Here is an 18,099-nt window from a genome sequence, read left to right on the forward strand (position 1 = left end):
ACACTCAATCTACAAGCACCAAACCAAAATTATTGTGAAATGTCTGTAAGAGCCTGGAGACTAATGCTCACTCCAGCATAAACAAAGCCACACTGACGATGTGTCAACCACTCCCTCGTATTTTTGTACAATTTCCTTCTTCAGTTCTATCGTATTTATTATTATTATTATTATTACTATTGTTATTATTAGCAGTAGCAGAAATGTTTGATTCTTTGCTGTGTTCAAGAGTAAACACATGATGTCACCGTCCAATACCTGTCCGAATAGCCATTCCAATATGCAGTCATGAATGGGTTTATATTATTTATACTGTAGTTTAATAGCAAATAATGAACAAACAAAACACTCACCACACTGAGTGGTGGGAGGGCTGGCTGCCAGTTGTGGGGGCTGGAAGGAGGGTAGTAGGGACTCGCAGGTGGCGGGAAACTTAAATATGATTTGGCAGCTGGGAATTTGGTGGCTGGGAATTTGGTGGCTGGGAATTTGGTGGCTGGGAATTTAGCGGTTGGGAATTCGCGAATGTGTGAAGCCCGCAAAAGTTGAAAACACTAATGTTGAGGGAGACCTGTACTAGGCATTTAAAGCACCCTAGAGCGATAAAATGCATATGTACAGTACAGGCATTACTTACCTTAAAATATTTGTAGTCTTAATGTTGGGTGAGAGGTGAGTAAACGAGATAACAAATCAATGAGTGAGAGAGAACGAGTAAATGAGAGGACAGAGCCGCAAAGCCAAATTTTTTTCTTATTTTCATCAAAATTTCTTGACAATGCCTCTCTCACCCTATCATCTGCTCTCTTTTTACACACTCACACCACTCTCTTCACTTTTCTTTTACTCTCCATATACTCTGCTCTTCTTATAACACTTCTGCTTTGTAAAAAACCTCTCATAAGCTACCTTTTTCTCTTTTATCATACCATTTACTTCATCATTCCACCAATCACTCCTCTTTCCTCCTGCACCCACCCTCCTATAACCACAAACTTCCGCTCCACATTCTAATACTGCATTTTTAAAACTATTCCAACCCTCCCACTACTCATACTTGCACCAGCCCACCTTTCTGCAAACAGTTGCTTATATTTCACCAGAAATTCTTCCTCCCTTAGTTTTTACACTTTCACCTCTCTCTTACTTGTTGTTGCCATTTTCATCTTGTCCCATTTACCTCTTACTCTAACTGTAGCTACAGCTAAATAATGATCTGATATATCAGTTGCCCCTCTATAAACATGTACATCTTGAAGCCTACGAATCAACCTTTTATCCACCAATATATAATTATCATTATAATTATAATAATTATAATTACCATCATTAATATGGCATCTTCAAGACTAATAAGGTAGTTTTAGTAATTTTAATGTTTTCGTGTGTGCCAGCAGTGTGTAAGTTTATTTAGGTGCAGTTACACATAAGTATGATTATCAGAGTACAATGTATACCATATAAAATACTTTAGAACTTTAAAACACTTGAAATTTTGGAAAGTTTCCAAACACAATGGAGAGTCATGCTCACAGAGAATGTAAACAAACCAGGTGGGTCACAGTGACCGTATTAGAAAGACAAGGGGAGCCATACAGCGAGTTCTGGTCATAATTTGAAATGTCCATATTAGCGGAACGCCATAAAGCGAAATGCCGTAAAGTGGGGCCCTACTGTATTTTACAATGAGAGGTCCTAAAGTTGTAGGTAGTAGGTTGGTAGACAGCAACCACCCAGGGAGGTTCTACCGTCCTGCCAAGTGAGTGTAAAACGAAAGCCTGTAATTGTTTTACATGATGGTAGGATTGCCGGTATCTTTTGTATGTCTCTTAAACATGCAAAATTTCAGGTACGTCTTGCTACTTCTACTTACACTTAGGTCACACTACACATACATGTACAAGCATATATATACACACCCCTGTGGGTTTTCTTCTATTTTCTTTCTGGTTCTTGTTCTTGTTTATTTCCTCTCATCTCCATGGGGAAGTGGAACAGAACTCTTCCTCCGTATGCCATGTGTGTTGTAAGAGCTACTAAAATGCCGAGAGCAAGGGCCTAGTAACCCCTTCTCCTGTATAAACTACTAAATTTAAAAAGAGAAACTTTCTTTTTTCTTTTTGGGCCACCTTGCCTTGGTGTGATACGGCCGGTTTGTTGAAAAAAAAAAAAAAAGGTCCTAAAGTAATTTTACAATGAGATACCCTAAAGTAATTTTACAATGAGGCACCCTAATGTAACTGCCGGCAATAATAAAGCAAAAATAACTTCAAAAAAGCTGCTTAAATTGTTTAACTAAAAAAAAAATAAACTATACAGTATTATGGAATATCATATAACTCAGGGATGAAAGCGAAAATGAATAATTTGTTTACATTACCATGATAAAATGTAGCCACAAAATCTGGATCTGGTGAATTTTCCATAAGAAAAAACTTTGCTTGATCTGTGTAATAGGTAATCTTGGTAGTTTTAGACTTCAATAACTTCACAAACCTGTTCAACAGAAATAAAAGTGATATTATTTTTACTTTTACCACTGTAGTCAGAAAAATTATCTTCAGTGACAAGAATTTTTTTTTTTTTTTTTTAACAAGTCAGCCATCTCCCACTGAGGCAGGGTGACCCAAAAAGAAAGATAATCCCCAAAAGGAAAATACTTTCATCATCATTCAACATTTTCACCTCACTCACATATAATCACTGTTCTTGCAGAGGTGCTCAGAGCACAACAGTTTAGAAGCATATACGTATAAAGATACACAACATATCCCTCCAAACTGCTAATATCCTGAACCCCTCCTTTAGAGTGTAGGCATTGTACTTCCCATTTCCAGGTCTCAAGTCCGGCTATACAAAAATAACCAGTTTCCCTGATTTTTTTTTTTTTCAACAAGTCGGCCATCTCCCACCGAGGCAGGGTGATCCAAAGAGAAAGAAAATCCCCAAAAAGAAAATACTTTCATCATCATTCAACACTTTCACCTCACTCACACATAATCACTGTTTTTGCAGAGGTACCCAGAATACAACAGCTTAGAAGTATATACGTATAAAAATACACAATATATCCCTCCAAACTGCCAATATCCCAAACCCCTCCTTTAGAGTGCAGGCACTGTACTTCCCATTTCCAGGACTCAAGTTCGGTTATATAAAATAACCAGTTTCCCTGAATCCCTTCACTAAATATTACCCTGCTCACACTCCAACAGATCGTCAGGTTCCAAATACCATTTGTCTCCATTCACTCCTGTCTAACACGCTCACGCACGCTTGCTGGAAGTCCAAACCCCTAGCCCACAACACCTCCTTTACCCCCTCCTTCCAACCTTTTCGAGGACGACCCCTACCCTGCCTTCCTTCTCCTACATATTTATACGCTCTCCATGTCATTCTACTTTGATGCATTCTCTCTAAATGACCAAACCACCTCAACAAACCCTCTTCAGCCCTCTGACTAATACTTTTATTAACTCCACACCTTCTCCTAATTTCCACACTCCGAATTTTCTGCATAATATTTACACCACACATTGCTCTTAGACAGGACATCTCCACTGCCTCCAACCACTTCCTTGCTGCAGCATTTACATCCCAAGCTTCACACCCATATAAGAGTGTTGGTAATACTATACTTTCATACATTCCCTTCTTTGCCTCCATAGATAACATTTTTTGCCTCCACATATACCTCAATGCACCACTCACCTTTTTCCTTCATCAATTCTATGATTAACCTCATCCTTCATAAATCCATCAGCTGACACGTCAACTCCCAAATATCTAAAAACATTCACTTCTTCCATACTCCTCCTCCCCAATTTGATATCCAATTTTTCTTTATCTAAATCATTTGATACTCTCATCACCTTACTCTTTTTATGTTCACTTTCAACTTTCTACCTTTTACACACATTCCCAAATTCGTCCACTAACCTTCGCAATTTTTCTTTGGAATCAACCATAAGCACAGTATCATCAGCAAAAAGTAACTGTGTCACTTCCCATTTTGTATTTAATTCCCCATAATTTAATCCCACCCCTCTCCTGAACACCCTAGCATTTACTTCTTTTACAACCCCATCTATAAATATATTAAACAACTATGGTGACATTACACATCCCTGTCTAAGACCTACTTTTACTGGGAAGTAGTCTCCCTCTCTTCTACACACCTTAACCTGAGCCTCACTATCCTCATAAAAACTCTTTACAGCATTTAGTAACTTACCACCTATTCCATATACTTGCAACATCTGCCACATTGCTCCCCTATCCACTCTATCATATGCCTTTTCTAAATCCATAAACGCAATAAAAACTTCCCTACCTTTATCTAAATACTGCTCACATACATGCTTCAATGTAAACACTTGATCTACACATCCCCTACCCACTCTAAAACCTCCTTGCTCATCTGCAATTCTACATTCTGTCTTACCTCTAATTCTTTCAATAATAATCCTACCGTACACTTTTCCTGGTATACTCAGTAAACTTATTCCTCAATAATTTTTACAATCTCTTTTGTCCCCCTTCCCTTCATATAAAGGGACTATACACGCTCTCCGCCAATCCCTAGGTACCTTCCCCTCTTTCATACATTTATTAAACAAAAATATCAACCACTCCAACACTATGTCCCCCCCTGCTTTTAACATTTCTGTCATGATCCCGTCAGTTCCAGCTGCTTCACCCACTTTCATTCTACGTAATGCCTCACGCACCTCCCCCACACTCACATCCTGCTCTTCTTCACTCCTAAAAGATGATATACCTTCCTGGCCAGTGCATGAAATTACCGCCTTCCTCTCTTCGTCGACATTTAAAAGTTCCTCAAAATATTCTCGCCATCTACCCAAAACCTCCATCTCCCCATCTACTAACTCCCCTTCTCTGTTTTTAACTGACAAATCCATTTGTTCCCTAGGCTTTCTTAACTTGTTTAACTCCAAAAATTTTTCTTATTTTCATTAAAATTCCTTGACAGTACCTCTCCTACTCTATCATCCGCTCTCCTTTTGCACTCTCTCACCACTCTCTTCACCTTTCCTTTACTCTCCATATACTCGACTCTTCTTATAACACTTCTGCTTTGTAAATACCTCTCATAAGCTACCTTTTTCTCTTTTATCACACCCTTTACTTCATCATTCCACCAATCACTCCTCTTTCCTCCTGCACCCACCCTCCTATAACTACAAACTTCTGCCCCACATTCTAATACTGCATTTTTAAAACTATTCCAACCCTCTTCAGCCCCCCCCACAACTCATACCTGCACTAGTCCACCTTTCTGCCAATAGTTGCTTATATTTCACCCGAACTTCCTCCTCCCTTAGTTTATACACTTTCACCTCCCTCTTACTTGTTGTTGCCACCTTCCTCTTTTCCCATCTACCTCTTACTCTAACTGCAGCTACAACTAGATAGTGATCCGATATATCAGTTGCCCCTCTATAAACGTGTACATCCTGGAGCCTACCCATTTTTTTCTACTTTTTTTATTCTTTTGCTACCTTAACTTGTATATTTTATCCTGTCAATTTAAATCTAGTTATACTCTAATTCTTGTAAACAACTTATATAACACCTTAGTGCAATTACAATTGAGAGTCTTGTGCCTTTTTTATATTATTAGATTAAACTCAGTTGTACTATAGTTAATACCAAATTCATTATATTAGACCATATTGCAATTACTAGTGAGAGACTGGTGCTATTTTTAATTTGTATTTTTATATTATTAGATTAAATCTAGTTGTACTATAGCTCATTCTAGCTCAAAACATAGACTCCACAAAAGTCATTATATTAGACCTTAGTGCAATAACAAGTGAGAGTCTTGTTCTATTTTAAATTTGTATTTTTATATTACTAGTTTATACCTAGTTGTACTTTAGTTCATTCCAGCACAATACATAGACAACATCAACTTCATTATATGTAGTAGTGACTATACTCTATATGACCAAAATACTCTAGTTATATACTTATCCAAGCTTCCCACCACTACAGATATCAGTACTAGAACTCAACACATAACTCAGGATATAAATAACCATAATTTAAACCTAGAAGATGATTGATCACGTTGACCCTGATCTAAACCTCCATAATCTGACACCCAATCAAAACCTATTGGAAAGTAACTGCCTTTACTACACAGCATCACAAGCCAGCACTATCCTAAACAATGCTAAAAGTCTATCAGTACTTAACTACAACATTAGGTCCTTAAGCAAACACTATGATGACCTCCTGGCACTCCTTGAATCACTAAAGACACCCTTCTCCTGCATTATTCTTACTGAGACCTGGCTTAAGCAGGACACAATAGATATCTACCCTCTACCTGTCTACCAGGATACACAGCAATTCACAACTGCAGACCAAACCAAGTTGGGGGTGGTATTGCAATCTATTACTCTAACCAATTATCTTGTATTAGCACCACTTGCTTTAGTGATGAATATGGGGAATACATTTTTGCTAATTTTACTGTAAAAAACCTTAAGACACCTATAACAATCGGTGCCATTTACCGGATACCTCACACAAACATCCCAAATTTCAGTGAGAAATTAAAGTCACTAATAACAAACAGACAAATGAATAAGCACCACCTTCTCTTAGCTGGAGACTTCAACATCAACCTTGGCTTACTAGATGATCAGCCTGTAACTGATTTCATCAACAATATGAACAACACACTTCTCATACCAACAATAACTAAACCAACCAGGCTCACTGAGACAAGTGCAACCATAATAGACCACATATGGACCAATATACTAGCCCCCCTTAAATCAGGGATAATCACAGATAGCACTACAGACCACTACCCTACCTTCCTCCTGACAAACATTAGTAAACCACCACTTGAATACAACAAAGTCTCATTTAGACTCCATGACGAGGCCTCAGTAAGGAAGTTCACAGCTGACCTAGAGACTGTTGACTGGCCTACAGAATTCTCCAAGGCCAATGGTATTGATGACTGGACAGACATTTTTCTTAACAAATTACTTAGACTATACAACAAACATTATCCTATAAAAACGAAACAGATCACAAACAAACAGCTTGGTTGCCCATGGCTAACCAGCACCATTCTGAAATCCATTGACAAGAAACACCAATATGAAAAGCAATATAGACAGGGCTTAATACACAGATATTCTTAAACACTATTCATCAGTTCTCACCAAAGTAATAAAGAAAGCCAAACAACTATACTACTCCAGCAGATTCACAGACACTAGAGGAGATATAAAAAAGACCTGGAAAACACTCTCTCAGATTCTAGGGACCCACAAACTGAAAAAAACCAAGAATATTGTCCTAACTAAACCTAATGAAACACCACTACATCCCACTGACACAGCTAACAAGATAAACGACTTCTTCTCAACCACAGGATCTAATCTCGCCAATAAAATCCCACATACTAATGCCCATGCCGGGGACTACCTAGATGGGAATTTCCCAAATTCCTTCTATCTTGCACCAACTGAGCCCTCGGAAGTCACCGAGATTATAAAGTCACTTAAAAACAACTCAGGGAATCTGTCTAATGTCCCACCATTACTGTACAAGCGAGCGGCCCATATCCTTTCGCATGCTATTTCATTACTTTTTAACAAGTCACTAGAAACTAGCACCTTCCCGAAACTACTCAAGATGGCAAGGGTTACACCAATACATAAAGGTGGTGACCCTACAGACTTAAACAACTATAGGCCAATATCAAACTTACCATTGCTATCCAAAATCTTTGAGAAACTCGTGCACAGGAGACTATATTCATTTATAACAGCACAAAACATACTCAACCCCTGCCAATTTGGATTTAGGAAAAATAAAAGCACTAATGATGCAATCATAAAAATGCTAGATCTGCTTTACACAGCATTGGAAAATAAGGAATATTCACTAGGAATTTTTATTGACCTAAGAAAAGCTTTTGACACAGTAGACCACGACATCCTACTCCACAAACTTGACCATTATGGTATAAGAGGCCATGCGCTTGCTTATTTCAAATCTTACCTTACTAATAGGTATCAGTATGTTACCATTAAAGACACAGCATCAACAACACGGCCACTTGATACTGGAGTTCCGCAGGGAAGTGTCCTTGGTCCCCTGCTCTTCCTCATATACATCAATGATCTTCCAAACGTATCCCAACACCTGAAACCCATTCTCTTTGCTGACGACACGACTTATGTCATCTCTCACCCTAATCTTGCCACCTTCAACACCATTGTTAACGAGGAGCTGATCAAAATATCGACTTGGATGACAGCCAATAAACTTACGCTTAACACTGACAAAACCTACTATATTATGTTTGGTAGCAGAGCAGGAGATGCACAAATTAACATTAAGATCGACAACACTCTAATTACCAGACATAATGAGGGCAAATTCCTAGGCCTATACCTTGACAACAACCTGAATTTCAGCACCCATATCCAACACATAACCAAAAAAGTATCCAAAACAGTTGGGATCCTCTCCAAGATACGATAATACGTGCCGCAAAATGCCCTTCTCACACTATACCACTCACTTATTTATCCATACCTCACCTATGCTATTTGTGCTTGAGGATCAACTGCAGCAACACACCTAAAGCCAATAATAACCCAACAAAAAGCTGCAGTAAGAATAATCACTAAATCCCATCCCTGGCAACACACACCCCCACTCTTCATAGATCTAAACTTACTCCCTGTTCAGTACATCCACACTTACTACTGTGCAATCTACATCTACAGGACCTTAAACTCCAATATCAACCTTGACCTAAAACGCTTTCTTGATAGTTGTGACAAAACCCACAGGCATAACACCAGATACAAACATCTCTACGACATTCCCCATGTCCGACTAAACCTTTACAAAAATTCAATGTATGTCAAAGGCCCTAAAATCTGGAACACCCTACCTGAGAACTCTAGAACTGCAGACACATTCATCACCTTCAAAACTACCATTAGAAAACATCTTATCTCCCTGATAAACCCCATCAACTAACTACACGAATACCACCTGGTGGTTCACACTTACACTCACTCACCCATTTGACCATAAACAGAAATATTAATCTCAATCTTAAAATAATGAATCCTATGATACTCCAATACTGAAACTATGTACTGTGCCAAAACAAAAGCATTCACATTGCTAAACTCACAAACTAGTATTTAGTCACTTAGCCATAATACCAACTTACCTCATAATTTGTAATATTTTAAAATAAAGAATTAAACTAAGTCTGCCCGAAATGCCTAGCCATGCTAGGCGTTCTAGTGGTACACTCTGTAATCATTATTTAACTACATGTAAACCACACAACAACCAAATTCTGTAATCATTATTTAACTACATGTAAACCACACAACAACCAAATTCTGTAAATTCAACATTGCAATCTTTATAAAGAATAAACTTTGAATTTGAATCAACCTTTTATCCACCAATATATAATCTAACAAACTACTTTCATTACGTGCTACATCATACCTTGTATATTTATTTATCCTCTTCTTCATAAAATATGTATTACTTATTACCAAACCTCTTTCTACACATAGCTCAATTAAATGCTCCCCATTTTCATTTACCCCTGGCACCCCAAATTTACCTACTACTCCCTCCACAACATTGTTTCCCACTTCAGCATTAAAATCCCCAACCACAAGTACTCTCACACTTAGTTCAAAACTCCCCATGCAATTACTCAACATTTCCCAAAATCTCTCTCTCTCTCTCCTCTATACTTCTCTCTTCCCCAGGTGCATAAACCCTTACAATAACCCACTTCTCACATCCAACCTTTATTTTACTCCACATAATCCTTGAATTAATACATTTATAGTCCCTCTTTTCCTGCCATAGATTATCTTTCAACATTATTGCTACTCCTTCTTTAGCTCTAACTCTATTAGAAACCCCTGACCTAATCCCATAAGTTCCTCTCCACTGAAACTCACCCACCCCGTTCAGCTTTGTTTCACTTAAAGCCAGGATATCCAGCTTCTTCTCATTCATAACATCCACAATCATCTCTTTCTTATCATTTGCACAACATCCACACACATTCAGAATTCCCACTTTGACAATTTTCTTCTTATTATTCTTTTTAGTAATTTTTACAGGAAAAGGGGTTACTAGCCCATTGTTCCCGGCATTTTAGTTGACTTTTACAACACGTATGGCTTACAGAGGAAAGATCCTTATTCCATTTCCCCATGGATATAAAAGGAAAAGTAATTAGAACAAGAAGTAAGATAAAATCAAAGAAAACTCAGATGAGTGTGTATAAATAAACGTGTACATGTATGTTTAGTGTGACCTAAGTGTAAGCAGAAGTAGTAAGACGTACCTGTAATCTTGTATATTTATGAGACAGACAAAAGACACCAGCAATCCTACCATCATGTAAAACAATTACAGGCTTTCGTTTTACACGCACTTGGCAGAACGGTAGTACCTCCCTGGGTGGTTGCTGTCTACCAACCTACTACCTGAATCCCTTCACTAAATATTACACTGCTCACACTCCAACAGATCATCAGGTCCCAAATACCATTTGTCTCCATTCACTCCTATCGAACACGCTCATGCACGCCTGCTGGAAGTCCAAGCCCCTCACCCGCAAAACCTCCCTTACCCCTTCCTTCCAACCTTTTTGAGGACGACCCCTACCCTGCCTTCCTTCCCCTACAGATTTATACGCTCTCCATGTCATTCTACTTTGATCCATTCTCTCTAAATGACCAAACCACCTTAACAACTCCTCTTCAGCCCTCTGACTAATACTTTTATTAACTCCACACCTTGTCCTAATTTCCACACTCCAAATTTTCTGCATAATATTTACACCACACATTGCCCTTAGACAGGACATCTCCACTGCCTCCAACCTCCTCCTCGCTGCTGCATTCACAACCCAAGCTTCACACTCATATAAGAGTGTTGGTACTACTATACTTTCATACATTCCCTTCTTTGCCTCCATAGATAACGTTTTTTGTCTCCACATATACCTCAACGCACCACTCACCTTTTTTCCCTCATCAATTCTACGATTAACCTCATCCTTCATAAATCCATCCACCGACACGTCAACTCTGAAAACATTCACTTCATACTACTCCTCCCCAATTTAATATCATCACCTTACTCTTTTCTATGTTCACCTTCAACTTTCTACCTTTACACACACTCCCAAACTCATCCACTAACCTTTGTAATTTTTCTTTAGAATCTCCCATAAGCACAGTATCATCAGCAAAAAGCAACTGTGTTAATTCCCATTTTGTATTTAATTCCCCATAATTTAATCCCACCCCTCTCCCAAACACCCTAGCATTTACTTCTTTTACAACCCCATCTATAAATATATTAAACAACCATGGTGACATTACACATCCCTGTCTAAGACCTACTTTTACTGGGAAGTAGTCTCCCTCTCTTCTACAAACCCTAACCTGAGCCTCACTATCCTCATAAAAACTCTTTACAGCATTTAGTAACTTACCACCTATTCCATATACTTGCAACATCTGCCACATTGCACCCCTATCCACTCTATCATATGCCTTTTCTAAATCCATAAATGCAATAAAAACTTCCCTACCTTTATCTAAATACTGTTCACATATATGCTTCAATGTAAACACTTGATCTACACATTTAATACATAATTTAAAACACCTCAACAACCCCTCTTCAGCCCTTTTACTAATACTTTTATAAACTCCACACTTCCTCCTAATTTCCACACTATGAATTCTCTGCATAGTACATACTCTCCTCACTTAATGACAGAGTTCCGTTCCTAAGACCACGTCATTAAATGAATTCGTCGCTAAGTGAGTAGCATACTATAAAGGCAGAGAGTTTGTGTCAACCATCTTTGATATTGCTTTAATGTCACCTTCGCATCACTTATAATATTTCTGGAATATTTTTAAATGTTTATACAGTAGTGTACTGTATATTGAAATAAACAGAATAGAGGAAATCAGCTCTAATATACATTATTTAGATGAATACCGCAGTGTCAGTAAACGAGTACGTCACTAAGTGAGGACAGGCCGTATTTACACCACATACTGCCCTTAGACATGACATCTCCATTGCCTCCAGCCTCCTCCTTGCTGCAACATTTACAATCCATCCTTCAAACTCATATAAGAGTGTTGGTACCACTATCCTCTTATACATTCCCTTCTTTGCCTCTATGGATAATGTTTTTTGTCAACACAGATACCTCAAAACACCACTCACCTTTTTTCCTTCATCAATTTTATGGTTAACCATGTGCTTTATAAACTCATCTGCTGACAAGTCAACTCCTAAATATGTGAACACATTCACTTCTTCCATACTTCCTCCCTCCAATGTGATATCCAATTTTTCTTTATCTAAATCGTTTGATACTCTCATCCCCTTACTCTTCTCTATGCTCACTTTCAACTTTCTTCCTTTACACATAAATAAAATACTGTATTTAATTTCTAAAGCTATTTGGTACAGTTGTATAATCAGTTATTATAGGTAGTAGGCAGGGAGGTAGTAACGTCCTGCCAAGTGAGTGTATAACAGAAACCTATAATTGTTTTACAAGGTAGGATTGTGTTATATCTTCGAAATTGGTCATCCTGTGTTATTTAACTATTGTAAGAGAATATGTTCATCACTTAATATTACAGCGCGAAAGTCCCCGTTTATAGCTAAAATAGAGACTTTCGGCGTTATATTATTATCTGTTAATATATGAACAATACCATGGTATTATCGTTATTATCACTATTTTATCACTATTATCACTATTTTGTTATTATCACTATTATTTTATTATTATTGTTAGGTAGGATTTCTTGTGTATATAGAGTAGAGTTTAAGTCTCGGAACCATCCGGTGAATTTTTCAATTGTTTATGTCCGGCTGACTGACGTTGAGTCAGGTGATCCAACCTGATGACGCGTCAACAGACTGGCAAGTAGTCAGTCTGATCCCTGCTCTAGCCCTGACAACTGATCGTATATTGGCTCTTACGGTGTACAGTTGAATGGCTTTGAGAATTGGACTCAATTGCTGACTCACTTTATTCCTCATTGCTCTGAAAGACTCTTTTGATAATTATATTCTTGGTCAGTTCAGTAATCTATAGAGATACTTTACAGCCAGATTCAAAGGTCTTGTTAAATCTTGTACCTTTTGTATTTTGAGTTTACAGTCTTGTTAAGACAAAGACGTAAATGTTATTGAAGACTGAATTACAGGAAGAATAATTAAACTTCCTTATTAATGTGACATTTCCATGATTTTGAACTAAATGTATATGGTAAATTTATTGTACAAAGTATTAAGTTACATTAACTACAAAGAGAAGATAAAGTATTGTATTTAAATACTTTAATAAATTTGAATATTATTCTATGGAGTTTCCCAGTTGAAATAATTTTCCCCTAGACTCTAAAATACCTTTAAATAACTCGGATCCAAAAATCTTGTTGCATAAGAAATAAATGGTAACAGGCCACATTCTGAAGTTCTTTAAAAAATTTCTTATTCGCAACAAATGGGGTACCCGTCCGGGATCTCTGTTGTTCTAAGACATTGATCAAAAGAACAATATTAAACTGGGAATTTATCTTTAGTTAATTTCAAAATATTGATCATGGAAGATCACATTAAAGAGTTATTTGAAGATTTAATATTGTCAAAGCTGGACTCCTTGAAACTTCAAACGTGCTGGCAGATAGCCCGTAAATTGGGAGTGCCATACGATAGATATTACACAGCCAATACCGTAAGGGCAATAATTAGAAACAAATTGTTTCCAGGGGCCTCTAACCATCATGTAGCAGGAGATTCTGACTCTGAAAGTTTAGTTTCTCAAGTAAGCTACCAGTCGAGAATCGAATTACACATGTATTAGAAGAACAATTTCAAAGAGTTGATCTTGAAATTGAATCAGATAGATTAGGTCCCACTTTGGCCTCTAATAAAGTAGATGAAGTATTGCAGGGTGCAGCCGCTGTTCGGCATTTGCCCTTTACTGAAGGAATTCCTATTAATGGTCAGCCTGGCCCTCACCAAGGTGCACGTCCAAAGGAATATCCACATGCCGCCAGTTCAATTCCCTCATTTTCGATATCGATACCATCGGGGCATATTTCTCAAAGTCAGTTTGAGAAATTAGAGAGACTATTTATTTTACAGACTGCTCAAATTGAGGCTCAGCGTAAATTAAATGAAGAAGACTTTCAAAGGGAAACGCTCCGCTATATAAGACAACAACAACAAGGAAATGTGAGTGAAAGATGTACTGAATCCTCAAATGATTCTTTCAATATACAAAAAGCTGCATCTATTGTTCCAAGGTTTAATGACGGAGATTTAGATACTTATTTTGAAGTCTTTGAGAATCAAGCACGTACTATGAGCTGGCCCCGACAACACTGGGCAACCTTATTACATACTTCGTTGTCTGGTAAAGCTCAAAGTTGTACGGCTACGTTACCTTTTGAGAAATATGTGGATTATAATTCCGTTAAGAAGGCTATCCTAGAGGCTTATGATCTCCTCCCAGTAAGTTATCAAAAAACCTATAGAACATTAAAACGCCAGCCAACTCAGTCATATGTAGATTTTGCACGTGAAAAGAAAATCGCTTTTGAGAGATGGTGTAGAGCTTCTAACTGTAAATCTATGGAAAGTCTTTCCCAATTGATCCTGCATGAGGATTTCTATAATAATTTACCAGAAGACTTGCATAGGTATTTGATTAGTTGCCCCATAGTAAATATACTAGAAACAGCCTCGCTCGCCGATAATTATGAAATATCTCAACAATTGATTGGCGAAACAAAAAGTAAGGAAACAGTGACTAAATATGCCTCTAAGAAAGGACGATCCAATCTTACAGAGATGCGTCGCATACAGAATCCTTACCCGACCTCCTATGATGCCTCCACGCCCATTAATAATAAATTTAGATCTAACTCTAGGAAAGGTTCAAAACCACTAAGGCATAACAGTGAGTTGAACTGCACTTATTGTAATAAGAAAGGGCATTTAAGGAAACACTGTTATTGGCTAGAGAGGGATACCAGGAACGAGCGACTTCGTTTCCCAACTCAGGTAATATCTTCATCGACAACTCAAAAGAAACTGAACCCTAGTACCAAACAAGGTTCACAAGAATGAATCAGTAGTCATTCTAGATGACTCAATACTAGAGCTGTTTCAGAAAAAGATATTCACTCAGCTATGAGTCCCTACTTTGCTAAAGTGAAAGTTGGAATAGACGAGACTCAATTAGTTGAAATTAATTCCTTCCATGATACTGGAAGTTATTTAACATTGTTGAAGCAGGACATACTTCCTGTAAGTGATATGACTCGCACAAAGCTAGATGTCTTATTAGAAGCCTATGGAGGCGCCATTATAAGAGTGCCTCTTCACAGGATATACAGTGGTCCCTCAATAATCGTCCATAATCCGTTCCTGGAAGTGGGACTATTATCGAAATGGACGATTTTCGAATCAATTTTCCCCATAAGAAATAATGTAAATCCAATTAATTCGTTCCAGACACCCAGAAGTATCAACAACAATTTTTTTTTTTACCTAAAAGATAGATTTACATGCACAAAAGAATGAACATTCAACATGACAGTTACCTTTATTGAAGGCTGTTGTTGATGAATGGAAGACAGGGAGGAGGAGAGAGAGGGAAGAGAGGTTATTTGGAAGGGGAATCCCTCTCCATAAGGACTCTAGGGCACTAATAAAATGTATAAATGAACATTGGTAATAGGGGTAGTTGATGAGTGGAACGGTCTGCCTAGTAGGGTGATCGAAGCTAAAACATTGGGTAGTTTCAAATTTAGGTTGGATAAATACACGAGTGAGAGGGGTTGGATTTGAGTCGGACTTGCACCTGAGCTTATTGCTTGGGTAGCATTTGTTCTGTTAGTGGGTTGGATTTGTGAAGGACCAGCCTAGTATGGGCCAACAGGCTTATTGCAGTGTTCCTCCTTTCCAATGTTCTAAAAGCTATGGCTTGGGTAGTTTCAAATTTAGGTTGGATAAATACATGAGTGAAATGGGTTGGATTTGAGTTGGACTTGAACCTGAGTTTATTGCTTGGGTAGCATTTGTTCTGTTAGTGGGTTGGATTTGTGAAGGACCGGCCTAGTATGGGCCAGCAGGACTGTTCCAGTGTTCCTACTTTCTTAAGTTCTTATTTAACATCACACTTACCAGTAGGGTGATCGAGGCTAGGACCTTGGGTAGCTTCAAGAAGAGATTGGACAAATATACGAGTTGGAGGAGCTGAGTTTGATTTGTGTCATTGGGTACGGGAGTAAATTCTTGGGTAGTTTTGGGTGGAGGTCATTTTGATAAGGGCCTGCCTTGTATGGGCCAGTAGACCTGCAGTGTTCTTCCATTGTTGTTTTTACTGGCTATTTGTTTGTGAGGGAGGGATGGCAAGTTTATTGTTGGAGAATATGACACTAATATCAACTCTATGGCTTATTTATCTATCACAATTCAACTAATATGACATAATAAACAATATTAATAACATAGAAACATGGAATATATTCTAGAATGAATAAAATAAGTCATTACGTATGTCACGAGAGGTGTTGTGTTGTGTTGTTGTTGGGTATATAAGGGCCACTGAGTGTAAGCTGTCCATAATGGTGGTGAGGCGGCGGTGGTTTCTGTAGCCCTATATAACTCCAACAACATTGGAGGAGTTGGTAGAATCGCTGAATCACTAAAGAAGGAACACTCTACCACCATCACTACTACCTTCTACCACCATCACTACCACCAAAGAAAGCTTCTAGTGCCAGCCCTTTGGTAAAGAATGTGAGAAACACATAATTTATGAAAAAGTTTGTAGAAAAATACAAAGCTGGTGGTGGTAGAGTGGAAGTAGTTGTGATAGTGGTTGATGAACATAAGAATATAAGAACATAAGAAAGGAGAATCACTGCAGCAGGCCTGTTGGCCCATGCTCGGCAGGTCCTTTACAATTCATCCCACTAATGAAACATTTTCCCAACCCAGTCCTCAACGCTACCCAAGAAATAAGCTCTGATAACTCTATCCACTCATTTGCAAGTCCCAAATGAGTGGATAGAGTTATCAGAGCTCATTTCTTGGGTAGCATTGAGGACTGGGTTGGGAAAATGTTTCGTTAGTGGGATGAATTGTAAAGGACCTGCCGAGCATGGGCCAACAGGCCTGCTGCAGTGATCCTCTTTTCTTATGTTCATCAACCACTATCACAACTGCTTCCACTCTACCACCACCATCTTTGTATTTTTCTACAAACTTTTTCATAAATTATGTGTTTCTCACATTCTTTACCAAAGGGCTGGCACTAGAAGCTTTATTTGGAGCCATGGTAGCTTATTTAGCACTTGCAAGCACTAAAATCAATGGAATATTATGAAATATTTCGTAGGAGCATGTGAGGGGACCGTCACTCACTGGTAAACAACGGCACACTGGCTGGGAAGGAAAGGCCGAGGGGGCTCAGAGCGTGAGTACGCGTCCAAGACGAAGGACTATGAGGACTATTAGCGAGTTACCGGACCATTTGCGAGCCAATATTTTGACGAGAAAACAGGACTATTTCCGAAATGGACGACTTTCAGGCCGGACGATTATTGAGGGACCACTGTACATCCAAACACCAACCTATACTGGCTTTGTGTCGGTAGGTATATCCAGTGAAACTTTTCCTATTCAGGGCGTTGACTTACTCATAGGCAATGATCTAGACTATCCGGGTATAAGCCGAGAGCCTCTAGTTATTGATAATTCTACTGACATTAACTATGCCATAGAAGCTCGAAAAGAGGCTCCTACCTTATTTCCTCTCAATGTTATAACTAGAGCAATGTCTAGAGCGCCTCAAAATCCTTTATCAACTGAAGTCCTAAGTGAAGGCGAAGATTTAGGTCTCGATTTATTGTTCAGCCGATCCTTACAACCCGGATCTTCAAATCTGAAATATTCTATGATCAGCCCTTTTCAAGATTCTGA

The 18,099-nt window shown here is 38.3% G+C and overlaps 1 protein-coding gene across 3 annotated transcripts in view; it reads right to left on the bottom strand.

Annotated features, from left to right (window-relative positions):
- The window catches only part of LOC128695712 (serine/threonine-protein kinase PLK4-like), a 108,789-nt gene that overhangs the window by 44,403 nt on the left and 46,287 nt on the right, over positions 1-18,099 (bottom strand). For all 3 annotated transcript variants that reach the window (XM_070093376.1, XM_070093379.1, XM_070093378.1), the window contains one exon: positions 2,381-2,496. In XM_070093376.1, the coding sequence (XP_069949477.1) occupies positions 2,381-2,496 (116 nt within the window). The remainder of the gene's footprint in view (positions 1-2,380; positions 2,497-18,099) is intronic.

The sequence above is a fragment of the Cherax quadricarinatus genome, chromosome 42 (genome assembly GCF_038502225.1).
Source record: "Cherax quadricarinatus isolate ZL_2023a chromosome 42, ASM3850222v1, whole genome shotgun sequence".
In the NCBI taxonomy this organism is placed as follows: Eukaryota; Metazoa; Arthropoda; class Malacostraca; order Decapoda; family Parastacidae; genus Cherax; species Cherax quadricarinatus.